The sequence below is a fragment of the Amblyraja radiata genome, chromosome 4 (assembly GCF_010909765.2).
Source record: "Amblyraja radiata isolate CabotCenter1 chromosome 4, sAmbRad1.1.pri, whole genome shotgun sequence".
Taxonomy (NCBI): Eukaryota; Metazoa; Chordata; class Chondrichthyes; order Rajiformes; family Rajidae; genus Amblyraja; species Amblyraja radiata.
Genome location: NC_045959.1, coordinates 101289285 through 101307360, shown reverse-complemented (window position 1 = coordinate 101307360; position 18076 = coordinate 101289285). Strand labels below are relative to the sequence as shown.

General features: G+C 44.0%; 1 protein-coding gene across 1 annotated transcript in view; it reads right to left on the bottom strand.

The window, feature by feature from the left end:
- The window catches only part of nagpa (N-acetylglucosamine-1-phosphodiester alpha-N-acetylglucosaminidase), a 32826-nt gene that overhangs the window by 13456 nt on the left and 1294 nt on the right, over positions 1–18076 (bottom strand). The window contains exons 2-5 of the mRNA XM_033020074.1: positions 13639–14118; positions 6475–6614; positions 4812–4920; positions 815–943 (exon numbers count right to left, since the gene is read on the bottom strand). Coding sequence (XP_032875965.1) covers positions 815–943; positions 4812–4920; positions 6475–6614; positions 13639–14118 — 858 coding nt within the window. The remainder of the gene's footprint in view (positions 1–814; positions 944–4811; positions 4921–6474; positions 6615–13638; positions 14119–18076) is intronic.

Here is an 18076-nt window from a genome sequence, read left to right as displayed (position 1 = left end):
TTAAATTCTCCCTAATGTGTGTAGGATAGCGTTAGTGTGCAGAGATTACTGGTCGTGGTGGACTCGGTGGGCCAAAGGGCCTGATTCCATGGTATCGCTATACTAAACTACTATCTATCTCATTGGAGACCCTTGGACTATCTTTAATCGTACGTAACCTTGCACAACACGTTATTCACCGTGTACAGCTACATTTATCATGTATCTGTTCACTGTGAATGGCTCGAAATCGTTATCAATTGTAATTATGTATTGTCTTTCTGCTGACAGGTTAGCACGCAATAAAAGCTTTTCACTGTACAATAATGCGACAATAATCTAAACTAAATGCAGATGTTCATGGACTGATCCGATTGCAACAATAATTGAGTTTAGAAGCATAAGATTTTGAAAATTGCTCATTTCATCAAAGATATTAAGTAATTCACTGTGCAGATGCATAAACAAAATTGGTGCGGATTTGAATGATTCCTTTCAAAGTGCTTAAAAATCCATCAGTGTTATACCTGGAGTCAGCACTGCGACAAGTATAGCTGAAGTATCCGCGACTATTGTGGCAGATTTACAGGGATAGGGTCTGACAACTGCATGACATTGTGTGGCTTCCTAAGATTTTCTCATGCGAGTTTAATAAGGAAATCAAGGTAAATTTAAAACTCTGAAATTGAAAATTGAAATCATTACTTTTTATCCCAGATTACTGGGAACACTTGAGCAGGACGCAAAGTGGTAGAGTAACTCAGTGAGTCAGGCAGCATGTCTAGCGCAAAAGAATGGGGGATGTTTCAGGTCGGCACCTTTGTTCAATACATACCAGTGATCAGAAGGATAGCTTGCAAGTGTTCCATTCAATATCAGAGTAGACGATCCCCCTCCATCCAAATTAATGGCGTTAATAACCCCTTGGCTCTTTAAAAATGTGGCAACCTCCCAGAGACTTAGCCTGTAATGCAAGTTTGAAATACTGTTAATTCAACCAAAATTTATTTTTCAACACTATCCATCAACGGTGCAAGTTATACCAATATCGAAGTTGTTAAAATAGCTTCCACCAGCATGTCATGCAAGAGATTTCAAAAATCAAATGGCACAGAAATAGGAGTAGGATGTGTTGGAAGGAACTGCAGATGCTGGTTGTAACTGAAGATGCACAAAAAACTGGAGTAACTCAGTGGGTCAGACAGCGTCTCTGGAGAAAAGAAAAGGGTGATGTTTTGGTTGACATGAAACGTCACCCATTCCTTTTCTACAGAGATACTGTTTGATCCGCTGACTTACTCCAGCTTTTTGTGGAGGAGTAGGATATTTGACCTCTTAAGCTTTTAGGCCTGTCCCACTTGGCGGTTTTTTAGGCAAATGCCGGCGACTGTCATAGTCGTAGCAGGCCGCCGAAAAACTGGCGACAACCTACATCATCCTGGCGACAACCTATGACAGCACCCACGTCAAGCTACGCTCATTGGCGTCAAATCTACTGTTGCTGAAAAATGTTCAACATGATGAAAATTTAGCGGCGACCAGAAAGACGCTACGACTTTTTGCGCGACTGAGGAGACGATTCCCGGCGACCACCGGCGAACACGTGGCGACACACTAGTCGCCTGTAGTTGCCTGAAAAAATGGCCTAAGTGGGACAGGCCCATTTCTCCAATTATTCTACTGAATAATATCAAGGCTATTATAACCTCAATTCTACCTTTAATTTTTAATTCCTGTCTCATTCAAAATCTCTTGCCACCCTTCTAAGACCGCTCAGTATTCACTGCATTTCATGTGATTCCCTCATGTTTTTTTTAAACTTCAGAAGAGACATTGCTAGCATGTCCAAAACAGAAAGTGCTGGAGGAACTCAGCAGATTAGGCAACATCCGGGAGGGAATGAACAGGTGACATTTTGGGTCAGGGCCTTTCTTCAGACTGGTTCCCTTTAACACAGTCCGAAGAAGGGTCCCGACCAGAAAGGTCACCTATCCATTCCCTCCACAGATGCTGCCCGACCCGTTGCCTTAGTCCCGCAGTTTGTGTTTTGTACTTGTGTATCAGTGTTGTATGTTGATTACCCATAGGGAATGTTATCAATTCAGTATTTTGTGGCGACTGGGAAATATGGTTTCAATTCTATCGGATACTTGGAAAATCTACATGCTTAAATATCTTATAGAAACAAGGAACTGCAGATGCTGCTTTACAAAAAAAAGAAAAAAAAGAGGAAGTACTGGAGTAACTAAGGATTTTCAGTATCTTGGTGTACCGTGATAATATCTCAACTAAACTATCTCAGCGAGTCAGGTGGCATCCCTGGAGGACGTGATGGGTGACATTTCGGGTCGGGACCCTTCAATCAGTCAACCCTACAATCAGTCTGTCCTGCCCCTCCTCTCTTCCAGCTTTCTTCCCCCATCCCACCCAATCAGTCTGAAGAAGCGTCCCAAGCCGAAACATCACCAATCCATGTGCTCCAGAGGGGCTGCCCGACACGCTGAGCAGCATTTTGTGTCTTGTTTGTAAATTAAATATCTTGTTTGAATTCTAAGCATTTCTAAAAGATCCTGGAAGTGGCCTAAAGTGTATGAAAGAAGTGCAAATGCTGGTTTACAACGAAGATAGACACAAAAAGCTGGAGTAACTCAGCAGGACAGAGAGAAGGAATGGGTGACATTTCTGGTCGAAACCCTTCTTCTCCCCTTCGCCTGTTGCAAAGGATTACACTGTCAACTCACAGATCAATAATTTTGCATTCTACGTTCACAGTGCTGTTGGAATGCGGGCATTTCCAAATCTACTAAAACAACTAAATGCCAAATTGCAAAACAAAGTGATGATGCTGCTGGATATGAGGCATGTTCATGATTATATGACGCAATCTATTGCCTAATTGTGACGTCTGCAGCAATGTCCCTGTCTGAAGGACCACCGAACAAAGAGATTCAAGAGCACAGGGTGCATGGGAACCGAGACTTCAGCAACTTTGTTCATTCAAAGCGAACAAATATCCTCTCTTTAATAATTGTGCCAAAATAAATATGGAAAGAATAACAACCTTGTCAAGGAAGCACGAATGACTGCACAAAACTACAAACATTAATTTTAACTGAATCAAAAATATTGTTTGACAATTGACAAACAGACCCACGGATCTTTGGTTGTGAAAAGTAGATCTGAAAGTTTAAAGAAGCTGCTGTTTATTTTCCGGTCGATGACAGCATTAGTTGCCCAAGTTTCACACACATGACAAACAGTTCAGTGGCCCTTTGGCTCCTTGTCATGGACGCTTTCCTCACTAGGACACTTGTTGGTTCGCAAATTCAACCTGTCAGCTCTCCAGTTTAAGAAGGGGTGGTGGCAAAGCTGCCACAGAATACACCCCACTGTCAATGTTTGCCAAAGACGACCCTCTCAAATCTCCCTCAGCATTTGAGGCATGTTGTAATGACTTTAGACATACAGCGCGGAAACAGGTCCACTGAGTCCGCGCCGACTAGCGATCACCCCACACACTAATACTATCCTACACACTAGGGGCAATTTTACCAAAGCCAATTAATCTGTAAACCTGTACGTCTTTGGAGTGCGGGAGAAAACCGGAGCACCCGGGGAAAACCGATGGGGGGTCACAGGGAGAATATACAAACTCGGCACAAACAGCAGATCCGTAGTCAGGATCAAACCTGGCTCTCTGGCGGCAACTCTACCGCTGCGCCAATGCTTTTCACATCTTGTTTTTTTTTTTTTTTTTTAAACAGAAGAAACACAATCCAACAGTATAGGTAAGAATGGTTGCAAGAACTAAATTGCTGATTTTCTTGAAACTTTAAAACCTCCACAAATAAATTCTCCCTTTTACAAGACAGGTTGCTGCAGCCATTCCAGTAGCTCTCCTCAATTGCATCATTGTACTGCTTCCTCTCATTAGGCTTTGTACTTACTCGTGATCTTGTTTCAAGAATGCTGCGCGTTTACAGTATATCCTGTGTTACCACCCCTATTAATATTTAGGATCATTGAAATTCCCTACTTTCACTTAACGACTTCTGTAAAATATGTTCATATTTCTTTAGGTAGACAAAAAGGAGACGTCACCTATTCCTTCGCTCCATAGATGCTGCCTCACCCGCTGAGTTTCTCCAGCATTTTTGTCCACCTTCGATTTTTCCAGCATCTGCAGTTCTTTCTTAAACACATTCCTATATCTTTGCTCTTCTGTCTGCTTCTGATTGTTTAGAGGTCCAGAGTACACACCCAACAATATGAAGGCCCTTTTTTTTGTTCGTCGATTCACACTTTGTGAAAAAATAAACAAAATGCCGGAGTAACTCAGCAGGCTAGGCAGTACCTCTGGAGAAAATGGATTGCTGACATTTCAGGTTGGGACCCTCCTTCAGATCCAAAACATCACCTATCCATTTCCTCCAGAGATGCCGACTGACCCGCAGAGTTACTCCAGCATTTCTGTGATTAACTTTGGTATAATCTGCAGTTCCTTTATATGGAAAACATTTTTTTCCAAATATAATTTAAAGATATGAAAAATTGAACAACTTTTAATTTGTCAGTTTTAATAATACTTACTACACGTATTTGCCAATTACATTACAACCAAATTCTGATTACACTGAACAGCAGTTCTATTACTCGGAACAACAGTGTATTGAGTAAAATTAATAATGTAACTCATAACAAGGCAGTAATAGGAAAAATGACACTTGCAAAAGAAAACAGAAAATGCGTAAATTGGTTAATAAATTGGCTCTGACGACATATTAAACCTATAATACCAATTCAAGTAAGGTTAATAAATAAATGCATCTTACCCCCTGTCGCCAGTCTGCCCATCAACGTGGAATAAAATGAGCCTCCCGTATTTATCATGTCCTACAGCAGTTCGTGCAGATACCACATTAATAAAGTATTCAAAAGATCCTATTTGAAATAAAACATTGAAAAGCATTCAACTTGTTATGAACTCAACAAAACATTTGCATTTAACGTGGATTAAACAATTTAAGAGTTTCCCCGGTCCTCACTTCCACCCCACCAGCCTCCGCAGCCAACACATCATTCTCCGACATTTCCGCCACCTTCAACCCGCCTTTCTGCAGACCATTCTCTCCGCAACTCCGTGGTCCGCTCATCCCTTTGTACCCAACCCACCTCCTCTGGGGGTACTTTCCCCAGCTACTGCAGAGGATGTAACACCCATCCCTAGACACCTCGACTCTCATTTCCATCCGGGGACCGGAGCAGCCCTTGCAGATGAGACGGAGGTTCTTCCACATCTCTTCCAACCTCCTTTATTGGATTAGACAAGGTGACCGTTTACTGGAACACTTGTGTTTGTCCCACCAAGGCCTGCTGGAGCTCCCAGTTACTAGCTTTAATTACTCCCATTCCCATACCAATCTCATAGAGTTGGTTTGTGATACTAAGGTCTGGTGCTCGTCAGTGGGGTCAAAGTCTGAAGAAGGGTCTTGACCCGAAATGTCACCCATTCCTTCTCTCCCTCGAGATGCTGCCTGTCCCGCTGAGTCACTCCAGCATTTTGTGTCTACCATACTAATCTCTGTTCTTGGCTGGAGTGGGGCCACATACAAACTCGAGGAACAGCACTTGCATCCAGCATCTTCACCCCCCCCCCCACCTTACTTTCAGTCTGAAGGGTCCCGACCCGAAATCACCCATTCTTTTTCTGCCAGTTCTCCACATGGTATCGCTCGGGATCACACCTTCCCAAGCCAACAATCAGCCTACCACCCACCGCCCTGCCCCAGGTCATTTGTTGCCGCCCTGATTGGTCCTTGTCTTTTGTCACCTCCAGCTCCACACACCACCCCTCTCCATCCCCTATTTTCGGTCTGAAGAAGGGTCCCGATCTGAAATGTCAACCATCCTTTTTCTCCAGAGATGCTGCCTGACACACTGAGTTACTCCAGCACTTTATACCTTATGGTGGCATAAACCAGCACCTGCAGTTCTTTGCTTCTACCTCTAATACTGCTTGGTAGTACCCCGCCAAGCCCGAGCACCAGGAGAGAACCCAGGTGGTCACAGGGAGAATGTACAAAACTCCATGCAGACAACATCTGAAGTTAGGAATGAACCTGGGTCACTGGTGCTGTGAGGCAGCAACTCTACCGCTGCACCCCTGTATACTAGGTTATTTATTTGGCATTTTGTACTGGCTGATTAGAAACTTTCTCCAAAGCCAAATACCTGCCCAACCTTTCATTCTCAATCACCAACTCCATCCTTCTTCCTACAAATGAACCGTACTATTTGCAATACTAACCCACAACCCCTGCCTACAGATGCCTTGGTTGGCATGGACAAATTGGGCTGAAGGACCTGTTTCTGTGTTGTATGAATTTATGATTTGGTTTCAGGACAGTGCAATAAATTGGTATTTCATTCCAGCGTCTCGACTTAAGTTTACTTGCTTTACTCAGTAAGTCACAAGTTTTAACTCTTGTACTGTACCTGTTTCCTGAGCGCCTGAAAACTCAGCTGTTTGGCTCTCATTAACATAAACTGTGCCATTTCGCAGGAGCCATACTACCCCACTCACCAGTTGAACAAATGGATTCTCTTTATCCAGGACATCCGCCTCCGATAGATATCTGTCAGGATGAGGAGCATTACGATGAACATTTCTTATGTTGTACAACAGCTTCTTTTTCTACCCACGCTACGCATATGAATAGTGTAAGGCAAATACAAAACACTAGGGCGAACAACATTCAATGCAATCACAAAACAACTTGGGAAGCCCATGGTCTGTTAAAGGCTGAAGTGCGGAAACTGCCCCAGTGGCCTAATGGATAAGACATTGGGCCCTAAGCCTGGGATTGTGGGTTCAAGTCTGGGGTGATGAAACATGTTCAGGACTCAAAGGCTTGGGCTGATTTACGAGGATGTTGCCCAGATTCGAGGGTCTGAGCTATAGGGAGAGGTTGAACAGGCCAGGACGTTATTCTTTGGATCACAGGAGGATGAGGGGATGATCTTATAAAGGTGTATAAAATCATGAAGGGAATTGATGGGATAGATGCAGTCTCTTGCCCAGAGTAGGGGAATCGAGAACCAGAGGACATAGATTTAAGTTGATGGGGGAATATTTAATAGGAACCTGAGGGGCAACTTTTGTTTTACACAAATGGTGGCATGTGTATGGAACGAGTTGCTAGAGGAGGTAGTTGAAGGTGGTGGTGCAAAGAATATACAAGTCATATATCTTGACTTCCAAAATAAATCTGATTAGGCGACTCATAAGACATTTGAAAAATAGAAGCACATAGGATTAGAAACATTGAAACGTAGAAAAATAGGTGCAGGAGTAGGCCATGCGGTCCTTCGAGCCAGCACCGCCATTCACTGTGATCATGGCTGATCATCCACAATCAGTACCCAGATGCTGCCTTCTCCCCATATCCCTTGACTCCACTACCTTTAAGAGCTCTATCTAACTCTCTCTTGAAAGCATCCAGTGAATTGGCCTCCACTGCCTTCTGTGGCAGAGAATTCCACAGATTTACAACTCTCTGGGTGAAAAAGTCTTTCCTCATCTCAGTCCTAAATGGCCTACCCCTTATTCTTAAACTCTGGCCCCTGGTTCTGGACTCCCCCAACATCAGGAATGTATTTCCTGCATCTAGCCGTTAAAGGGACATTTAATCCTATGTGGACGTAGGACATTACAATTTCATTACAAAATGATCTAATGGAACAGAAGGCAGAGAACAAACACTGGAAAGGTGATTTTCAGACAGGACAATTGGCAGTGGGGTGCCCCAGTAAGAATGTTGCTTTTGTTAGATATGTATTGAAATGACCTGGATCTAGAAAGTGGGATTACAATTTCAGTTTACAGATGATAAAAACTTGACAATATAACAGTGGGTATTTTAAGGCAGAGATTGATAAGTTATTGATTAAGGAATGGCTTCAAAGGTTACATGGAGAAAGAAGCAGTATGGGATTGAAAAGAAAAAAAATAGATCAGGCATGATTGATTGGTGGAGTAGACTCAATGGGCTGAATGGCCTAATTTTGCTTTATGTCTCATGGTCTGAAAATATCAAGTAATAAGCAGATATGCAAAAAGAGGAAATCAGCAGATATATTTTTTACTGTGGATGAATATGTTATATTCACATGCCATTAACAACACCTCCATAACAATGCAGTACTCGACAGTTAGCCAGCTTATCTTTTGCTGAAAATCTCATCCATGTTTTTGTCCCTTTACATTCATTCTTTCCAAGGCATGGCTGGCTTTCTTCATTCTATTTAGTTTAGTTTAGAGATACAGCGTGGAAACAACCCCTTCGGCCCACCGAGTCCACGCCGTCCAGCGATCCCATCACACGAACACTATCCTACATACACACACGAAGGACAATTTATAATTTTATCGAAGCCAATTAACCTACAAACCTGTACGTCTTGGGAGTGTGGGAGGAAGCCGGAACACCAGGAGAAAACCTACGCAGGTCACGGGGAAAACATGCAAACTCCGTGCAGACAGCACCCGTGGTCAGGATTGAACCCGGGTCTCTGGCGCTGTAACGCAGCAGCTTTACCGCTGCACCACCGTGCCGCACAGTGCACCCAGTATTCTACAAAAAGTTGTAGTCAACCAGGATTTTGTTGCTTATGTCAGAACTCACACTGTTCCATTCACCCTTAAGATTAAGGGCAACATAATGTCATGAACTAAGCATTGATTAATGGATAAAGTAAAAAGTAATTAATGGGGTGATTTTAAATTTGTAGATTATATTATGTAGCGTTGCCAGGATCTATAAAGTAGTTGTAAGGCTAATAAAGTATAATTGCATTGTATTTTATCTATGCTGTTCATAAAAAATATCACTGTTTGGATGCGGGGGGGGGGGGGGGACGTGTTATGTGCCCAAGGTTGCTGTTGATACAAGTAGAATGGATAAGGGAGAGCCAGTATCTGGACTTTCAAAAACCCTTTGACAAGGTCCCACACAAGAGATTAGTGTGCAAAATTAGAGCACATGGTATTGGGGGTAGGGTATTGAAATGGATAGAGAACTGGTTGGCAGACAGGAAGCAAAGAATAGGAATTAACGGGTCCTTTTCAGAATGGCAGGCAGTGACTAGTGGGGTGCCGCAAGGCTCGGTGCTGGGACCCCAGTCATTTTCAATATATATTAACGGTTTAGACAAGGGAATCAAATGTGACATGTCCAAGTTTGCGGATGACACAAAGCTGGGTGGCAGTGTGAGCTGCGATGAGTATGCTATGAGGCTGTAGGGTGACTTGGAAAGGTTGGGTGAGTGGGCAGATGCATGACAAATGCAGTATAATGTGGATAAATGTGAGGATATCCACTTTCATGGCAAGAACAGGAAGGCATATTATTATCTGAGTGGTGTCAGATTAGGAAAAGGGGAGGTACAACAAGACCTGGGTGTGCTTGTACATCAGTCACTGAAAGTAAGCATGCAGGTACAGCAGACAGTGACGATAGCTAATTGCATATTGAGTTTAGGAGCAAGGAGGTCCTACTGCAGTTGTACAGTGCCCTGGCAAGACCGCACCTGGAGTATTGTGTGCAATTTTGATCACCTAATTTGAGGAAGGACATTATTGCTATTGAGGGAGTGCAGCGTAGGTTCACCAGGTTTATTCCCGGGATGGTGGGACTGACATATGATGAAAGAATGGGTCTACTGGGCTTGTTTTCACTGGAATTTAGAAGGATGAGAGGGGATGTTATAGAAACATATAAAACGGGGTACTGATTTTAAATGATCAGCCATGATCATATTGAATGGCGGTGCTGGTTCGAAGGGCCAAATTGCCTACTCCTGCACTATTTTTCTATGTTTCTAAAGCCGGATGGCAGTGCGAGTTGAGAAATTGATGCAGAGTGGCTTCAAGGTGAAACAGATAGCTGAGTGAGTGATTGAAGGCACAGAAGATAGAATATGAAAGGGATAGAGTGAAGTCATAGTAAAAGCATTTTTCATAATCTGTGCAAGTTTGCAAAGTTTGTAAGGGTTTAAAGGGACCTGGATGTTATTGCACATGACTTAAAAAGTTAACACACAGATTCAAGAAGCTATTTGAAAAACAAATGATACAATGGAGTTTATTGCAAAGAATCTGAGTACAAGTATAAAGTTGTCTCATTGAAATTGTACAAAACCACACCCTGGCAACTGAACTGTCCAATCATCAACTAGAGAATGATCCTGAGCTACCGGCCACCTCATTGGAGCCCCTCGGACGATCTTTGATCGGACTTTACTGGACTTTATCTTGCACTGAACGTTATTCATGTTATTCCCTTTATCATGTATCTGTACAATGTGAATTGCTCGATTGTAATTCTGTACTGTCTTTCCACTGACTGGTTAGCACGCAACAAAGGTTTTTCTTAGCACCAACAAAGGTACACAAGAAAATAAATGAAACTAAACTCAAAAAATTGGTTAAGGCAGAAAAATGATACTGACGTGGACGGTAGAGATGAGATCATGCTATTTCTTCTGTTAATACATCAAGCAATGTATTATCAATATCGGAAATATGCAATCTGATTCTCCTTCAAGATTGCCAATACTATGGTGAAACATGTTACCCCACTAGATTGCTTATGAGAGGGAAAATGCAGAGTAAATGAAGATAGTCAAATTAGAACAAACATATTTTACATAACACAAGACGGTGAAAAATTGCCACTGTTCAAATAGAATATGTGACCTCATCAACTCAGAGGCGTTTCCTCAGGTTGGCGAATCCACAACTAGCAGGCTGTGCCTCAGGATGATGGTTTAGTTTAGAGATACAGTGCAGAAACAGGCCCTTCGGCCCACTGAGCCCATGCCGACCAACAATACTAACACTATCCTACACACACTAGGGACAATTTACAATTATACCAAGCCAATGAACCTACAATCTTGTACGTCTTTGGAGTGTGGCAGGAAACAGGTGCACCCGGGAAAAACTCACGCAGGCAATGGGGAGAGCGTACAAACTCCCTACAGACAGCACCGTGGTCAGGATGGAATCTGGGTCTCTGGCGTTGGAAGGCAGCAACTCTACTGCTACGCCACCGTGTTGTGCCATACATTGATGTTTGAGACTGAGGTGAATGAAAATGTAATTACACAAGTTATAAATATTTGAAATTCTATTGAGGGACTGTGGATTCTCAATCATTGAACATATTCAAGGCTGAGATCACTGGATTTACAAATACCAAGAGGATTAAAGGGGATGAAGATCGGAGAGCAAAGTCGGGCATGAGGCACAGACTTAACCATGGTCTTTACAACGTCCAAATCCAAGGCGTAGCTTTGGGCACGCGCATGGGCCCCAGCTATGCCTGCCTCTTTGTAGGGTACGTCGAACAATCCTTGTTCGAGGCATACCGTGGCCCTATCCCCGAACTCTACCTCCGCTACATTGACGACTGCATTGGTGCTACCTCCTGCACCCATGCAGATCTCACTGACTTCATCCATTTCATCACTAACTTCCATCCAGCACTCAAATTCACCTGGGCCATTTCTGACATCTCCCTATCGTTTCTAGACCTCACTATCTCCATCGCAGGTAACAGACTACTGACCGACATCTACTACAAACCCACTGACTCCCATGGCTATCTGGACTACACTTCTTCCCACCCTGCTTCCTGTAAGGACTCTATCCCCTGCTCCCAATTCCTCCATCTACGCCGCATCTGCACCCAGGATGAGGTGTTCCAAACCAGGGCATCGGAGATGTCCTCATTCTTTAGGGAACGGAGGTTCCCCTCTTCGACTATAGATGAGGCTCTCACCAGGGTCTCCCATATCCCATAGTTCGGCTCTCACTCCCCATCCCCCCACTCGTAACAAGGACAGAATCCCCCTTGTCCTCACCTTCCACCCTACCAGCCGTCACATAATCCTCCGTCATTTTCGCCACCTCCAATGGGATCCCACCACTGGCCACATCTTCCCATCTACTCCCCTTTCGGCTTTCTGCAGAGACCGCTGCCTCGGTAACTCCCTGGTCAATTCGTCCCTTCCCACCCAAACCACCCCCTCCCCAGGTACTTTCCCTTGCAACCGCAGAAAAAGCTACACTTCACTTTACCTCCCCCCTTGACTCCATCCAAGGACCCAAGCAGTCTTTCCAGGTGTGGCAGAGGTTCACCTGCACCTCCTCCAACCTCATCTACTGCATCCACTGCTCTAGGTGTCAACTGCTCTACATCGGTGAGACCATGCATAGGCTTGGTGATCCTGCAACCGCAGGAAATGCTACACTTGTCGCTTTACCTCTCCCTTCGACTCCATCCAAGGACCCAAGCAGTCTTTCCAGGTGTGGCAGAGGTTCACCTGCACCTCGTTCAACCTCATCTATTGCATCCGCTGTTCTAGGTGTCATCTGCTCTACATCGGTGAGACCAAGAGCAGGCTTGGCGATCGCTTCGCCCAACACCTCCGCTCAGTTCGCATTAACCAAACTGATCTCCCGGTGGCTCAGCACTTCAACTACCTCTCCCATTCCGAATCAGACCTTTCTGTCCTGGGCCTCCACCATGACCAGTGAGTCCCACCGGAAATTAGAGGAGCAGCACCTCATATTTCGCTTGGGTGGTTTACACCCCAGCGGTATGAACATTGACTTCTCCAATTTCAGGTAGTCCTTGCTTTCCCCTTCCTTCCCCTCCCCAGCTCTCTCACAGCCCACTGTCTCCGCATCTTCCTTTCTTCTTCCCGCCCCACCCCCACATCAGTCTGAAGAAGGGTCTCGACCCGAAACGTCACCTATTCTTTCGCTCCATAAGATGCTGCCTCACCCACTGAGATTCTCCAGCATTTTTGTCTAACCATGGTCTTTAGTCTGAGGCTGGTGAATCTGTGGAATTCTTTGCCATAGAAGGCTGTAGATATTTTGAAGGCAGAAATAGATAGATTCTTGATTAGTACATGTATCAGTGGTTATGGGGAGAAAGCAGGAGAATGGGGTTAGGAGGGAGAGATAGATTAGCCTTGATTGAATGGCAGAGTAGACTTGATGGGCCGAATGGTCTAATTCTACCCCTATTCCTTATGACCACGTCCTACTTCTGCCTCTGGTACTTAGGTTCCATCAGTATTTTAACACACACATGCTATCGCTGGCTTCTTGAAAAACATTGACTACTTGAAAATGTAACAACCCAATAAATATAATTGTGTAAAATCAGACATGTGTACCTATATCATAGTGTGTAGGAAAGAATTGCAGATGCCGGTTTAAATCAAAGGTAGACACAAAATGCTGGAGTAACACAGCGAGACAGGCAGCATCTCTGGTGAGAAGGAATGGGTGACATTTCGGGTCTCGACCCGAAACATTACCAATTCCTTCTCTCCAGATTTGCTGCCTGTCCCGCTGAGTTACTCCAGCATTTTGTGTCTACCTATATCAAAATGTATATTATCATATAAATATATTCTAACATACTGTAACGTCATAGTACATATTATGGGGTTAGGAGGGAGAGATAGATCAGCCAATGATTGAATGGCAGAGTAGACTTGATGGGCCAAATGGCCTAATTCTGCTCCTGTTAGTTATAATACATTTAATGAATACCACATCAGATTTACTTTGTTTCTTACCCAAATACTAAAGTGCCATCCTTCTTGATTCCAAATTGTGCATTTTGAATTCCCATTGCGTTTTGTACGAGTTTTCCATCACTCACAACATTACCCAAGCACCGTCCCGTGTCTGTGTCAAAGAAGCCACCATTTTGTGCCACTAAACACTTCCTGGATCTTGCGGATTCTTGCACTGTTGCAATGTACGGGTGACTGCACCCTCCAGGTTTCAGTGGTTCCAAAATGGAGACGGTTTTCAGTGGACTATTCACAAAGGTGAAGTAGCCGGTGACTGTTTTAGGCTTTCCCTCGTTGGTGTGAAACTTTGACACGAACACAGTCGATTGAGCAACCGGAAGATCAGTGGATTTATCTGCAGGCCACGTCTCATGTGTAACGTTCCCAAATATTACAGGCTGGAAATCTCTGATGTATCGATGAGCATGCCGTGAGCCATGTTCCAAAGGGTAATACGGAAACAGATCGTTTAAGTATGTCCTGCAAAGGAGATAAAAATATGTTATGACTAAAAAAATTGTTTTATGTCAAAACAAGCGATACATTTATCAAAATAAATTTACACTGTGCCTTCTGAGGATGGCTGCAAGGTTAGAGATAAAAAATAAACTGTTTCAATCCAATCACAAGATTGGAAAGAAATGAAGAGAACAAGGAGATTTAGATTAAATATGATTAGCAGTTTTCTCCTTTTCTTTCCCATTCAGTTCAATTATTTGCTGCTTACTCTTAGATTTCGGGAACCTTTTCACGCCTCCAGAGTGTGGATTTTATGTCAAACAAAAACCTTGTTCTTTTCCTGGTCCATCGCTGATTTTCCGGCACCCTTGGTCCCAGAGCCTGTCTATTGTGATCAATAGAGGTCATGGCTTTGGGGGGGCCGAGATACTGGCCCGCAAAGTCGGCCGCGGAAGTCGGCTATGGGAAGGGGTCTGCCGGTGATTCAGAGCCCCGGCCCAGCTGGCAAATTTGACCTACCGCGAAAGTCCCCGGAGGTAATCAGCCGTTTCACCTAGCCTGGGAACTGCATTTTCAGGGGGAGTTCGGGGTGGGGGGGGAGATAATTTCAAGTGTGCTTTCGTAATTCCTTCCGGATTAAAGGTGGCACTCAGTTCAGTTGCCGGAAATGGATTTGTATAATTTCTGGCAGATGGTGAAGTTAGTGTAAAAGTGGTGTTCAAAACTTTTTTTGTTTGAGAGGAGTGCGACAATAATACTAGAGGGAGCAGTTACTTTAAAGGAAAGCAGTTCCCTCTGCTTATGGAGCAGAGTTAGGTTAATAAATATTGCAGGATGCTGAAAACATTCTATATTTGGAAGCAGGTTCTCTCAGAATGGTGGTGGGGGACTGGAAACTGGAAATTGCAGTCTGTTTAACCAAGTCAGAAAATTACTTGAGCCTTTAGTTAAGACAGATCGCTGGAACAGCTGGAAAAAATTCAGTTAAACAGATAACCAAAATGGAGTCACAAGAGACTGCTGACACTGTTATCTTGAGCATAACAAAGTGCTGGAAGAACTCAGCGGGTCAAGCAGCATCTGTGGAGAGAAATGGATAGATGATGTTTCATGAAGGATCCTTCCACAGACTAATGCAGGAGAGGTAAGGAAGCTGGGAGAGTCTAGGGAAGGGACAGAGCAGGAATTGGCAAGCGATTGGTGGATTCAAGTGAGGATGTTGACTGCCAGATGGGTGGAGATAGTAGCGAAGACTGGTGAAGTGGAGACTAAATGTGGAATCTGACAAGAAAAATGGGGAATGAAATATAGAAAACCTGATAGATTTTTTTGAAGACGTGACCAAAAAGGTCGATGAGGACAGAGCTGTAGTTGTTGTGTACATGGATTTCAGTAAGGCATTTGACAGGGTTCTGCATGGTAGGCTGCTCTGGAAGGTTAGACCGCATGGGATCCAAGGAGAGATAGCTGAATGGATAGCAAATTGGCTCCATAGAAGGAAGCAGAGGGTGATGGTGGATGGTTGCTTCTTGGACTGGAGGTTTGTGATTAGTGGTGTGCCTCAGGGTGGGCCCATTACTGTTTGTCATCTACATCAATGATTTGGATGAGAACATGCAGGGCAAGATTAGCAAGTTTGCTGATGATACAAAAGTGAGTGGTTTTGCAGAAAGTGAAGATGGTTGTGAAACATTGCAGCAGGATCTGGATCGATTGGCCAGGTGGGCTGAGGAATGATTAATGGAATTTAAAACAGAGAAATGTGAGGTGTTGCATTTTGGGATATCTAACATGGGCTGAACCTACACAGTAAATGGTAGGCCTCTGGGGAGTGTTGTAGAGCAGAGGGATCTAGGAGTGCAGGTGTATGGTTCCTTAAAGGTCGAGTCGCAGGCAGATAAGGGTGGTCAAAAAGGCTTTTGGCACATTTGTCTTCGTCAGTCAGAGTATTGAGTAGAGAAGTTGGGAGGTCATGTTGCAGTTGTATAAGACTTTGGTGAGACCGCATTAAGAATATTATGTTCAGTTCTGGGCATGTTATAGGAAAGATATTGTCAAGCTTGAAAGGGTTCAGAAGAGATTTACAAGAATGTTGCCAGGACTAGAGAGAGTGAGTTATAGGGAGAGGTCAAGTAGCCTAGGTCTCTATTCCTTGGAGCGCAGGAGGATGAGGGGTGATCTTATATAGTACAAAATCTTGAGACGAATAGATCGGGTAGATGCACAGAATCTCTTTCCCAGAGTAGGTGAATCGAGGACCAGAGGACTTAGCTTTAAGGTTAAAGGGAAAAGATTTAAGAGGAATCTGAGGGGTAACTTTTTCACACAAAGGGTGGTGGGTGTATGGAACAAGCTGCCACAGGCGGTAGTTGAGGCTGGTACTATCCCAACGTTTAAGAAACAGTTAGACAGGTACATGGATAGGAGAGGTTTGAAGGGATATGGACCAAGCGCAGGCAGGTTGGACTAGTGTAGCTGGGACATGTTGGCCGGTGTGGGCAAGTTGGGCCGAAGGGCCTGTTTCCAAGCTGTATCTCTCCATGAAGCTAAAAGGATAGTGGCTGGAAGGGAAGAAAGAAAAATCAGGGACAGACACAAAAAGGTGGAGTAATTCAGCGGGCCAGACAGCATCTCTGGAGAAAAGGTTGACTGGCTAGATAAGACTAGGGAGGTGGGATGTGTGGGACAAAGTAAGCAAGTGACGAGGGTTCATGCCTCGGTGGAACTTAGTTTGGTGCTCCAAACGCACATTTACATTTACAAAAAAGGCCCACAGTTTAGTACCTTGCAGGATTTGAGCACTGATTGATTTGAAAAAATCAGTTAAAACCCCATGATCTTTTTGTTTTAAAGTTGTAAATGAAAATTACCGATGCTCAAAATCCAATCATCTGCACTTGCTTGTGTGTCCATAAATGATAACTTAACATCAAGGAAACATGACTTGTTATAAAACATACTCACTTGAATCTTCTGTATTCCATATTTGTAAGCTTTATATAAATAATGATTTTTTCGTGTAAAGTAAAATCATCAATGCATATGTAATAAGTAGCCAAAATTCAACAACATTCGATTAAGCCGCCGTGATACCAAGAGCACATTTTCATGCATCAGTATATAGAATTTACAAACAGTTAGGTGACAGAGGCACAAGGAACTGCGCTTTTTGCTTTGCTTAATATTCTAGCATCTGCAGTTCATTGTGTCTCAACTTTCTTCATACCTGATGCTTCAGTTTACTGCACCTGATTTTAGTTATTTAAAAAAAATGCTAATCCATATTTTGGATAATGTGTAGTGTTGACCACCAGTTCAGTACACCTTTAAGGCCCTTCGACCCAACTTGCCCACACCAAACCACATGCCCCATCTACACTAGTCCCACATGCCTTATTTCTTAAGCGTTGCGATAGCAACTACCTCAACTACAAGATCATCCCACAGCCTCCCGCGCTGCCAGGAATAACATGTGTAGGAAAGAACTGCAGATGCTGGTTTAAATCGAAGGTAGACATAAAATGCTGGAGCAACTCAGCAGGACAGGCAGCGTCTCTGGAGAGAAGGAATGGGTGACGTTTCGAAAGATCAGTCTGAAGAAGGGCCTCGACCCAAAACGTCACCCATTCTTTCTCTCCAGAGATGCTGCCGGTCCCTCTGAGATACTACAGCTTTTTGTGTCCATCTTTGGCCATGTTAAGACTAACATTGTTAACAACTCTGAACTTGAAGGTTGCAATTGGTGTCAGAAATGTGGCAACTCTTGTGTACTATCTTAGTGTAATGTATTAGAGTAAACAGCACAAACCCAGGCCCTTCAGCCCAACTTTCACATGCCCAGTTCATCAGCCCGGCGAGAGGGCCTGAGCATCGGGCCGCCCGGGGTGGCGACTGCGGGTGCTTGGAAGACCCCGACCACGGGTGAATATCTGGGGAGATCGGAGGGGAGGCTTGCTGGACTATGGTGCCTTCCTCACCT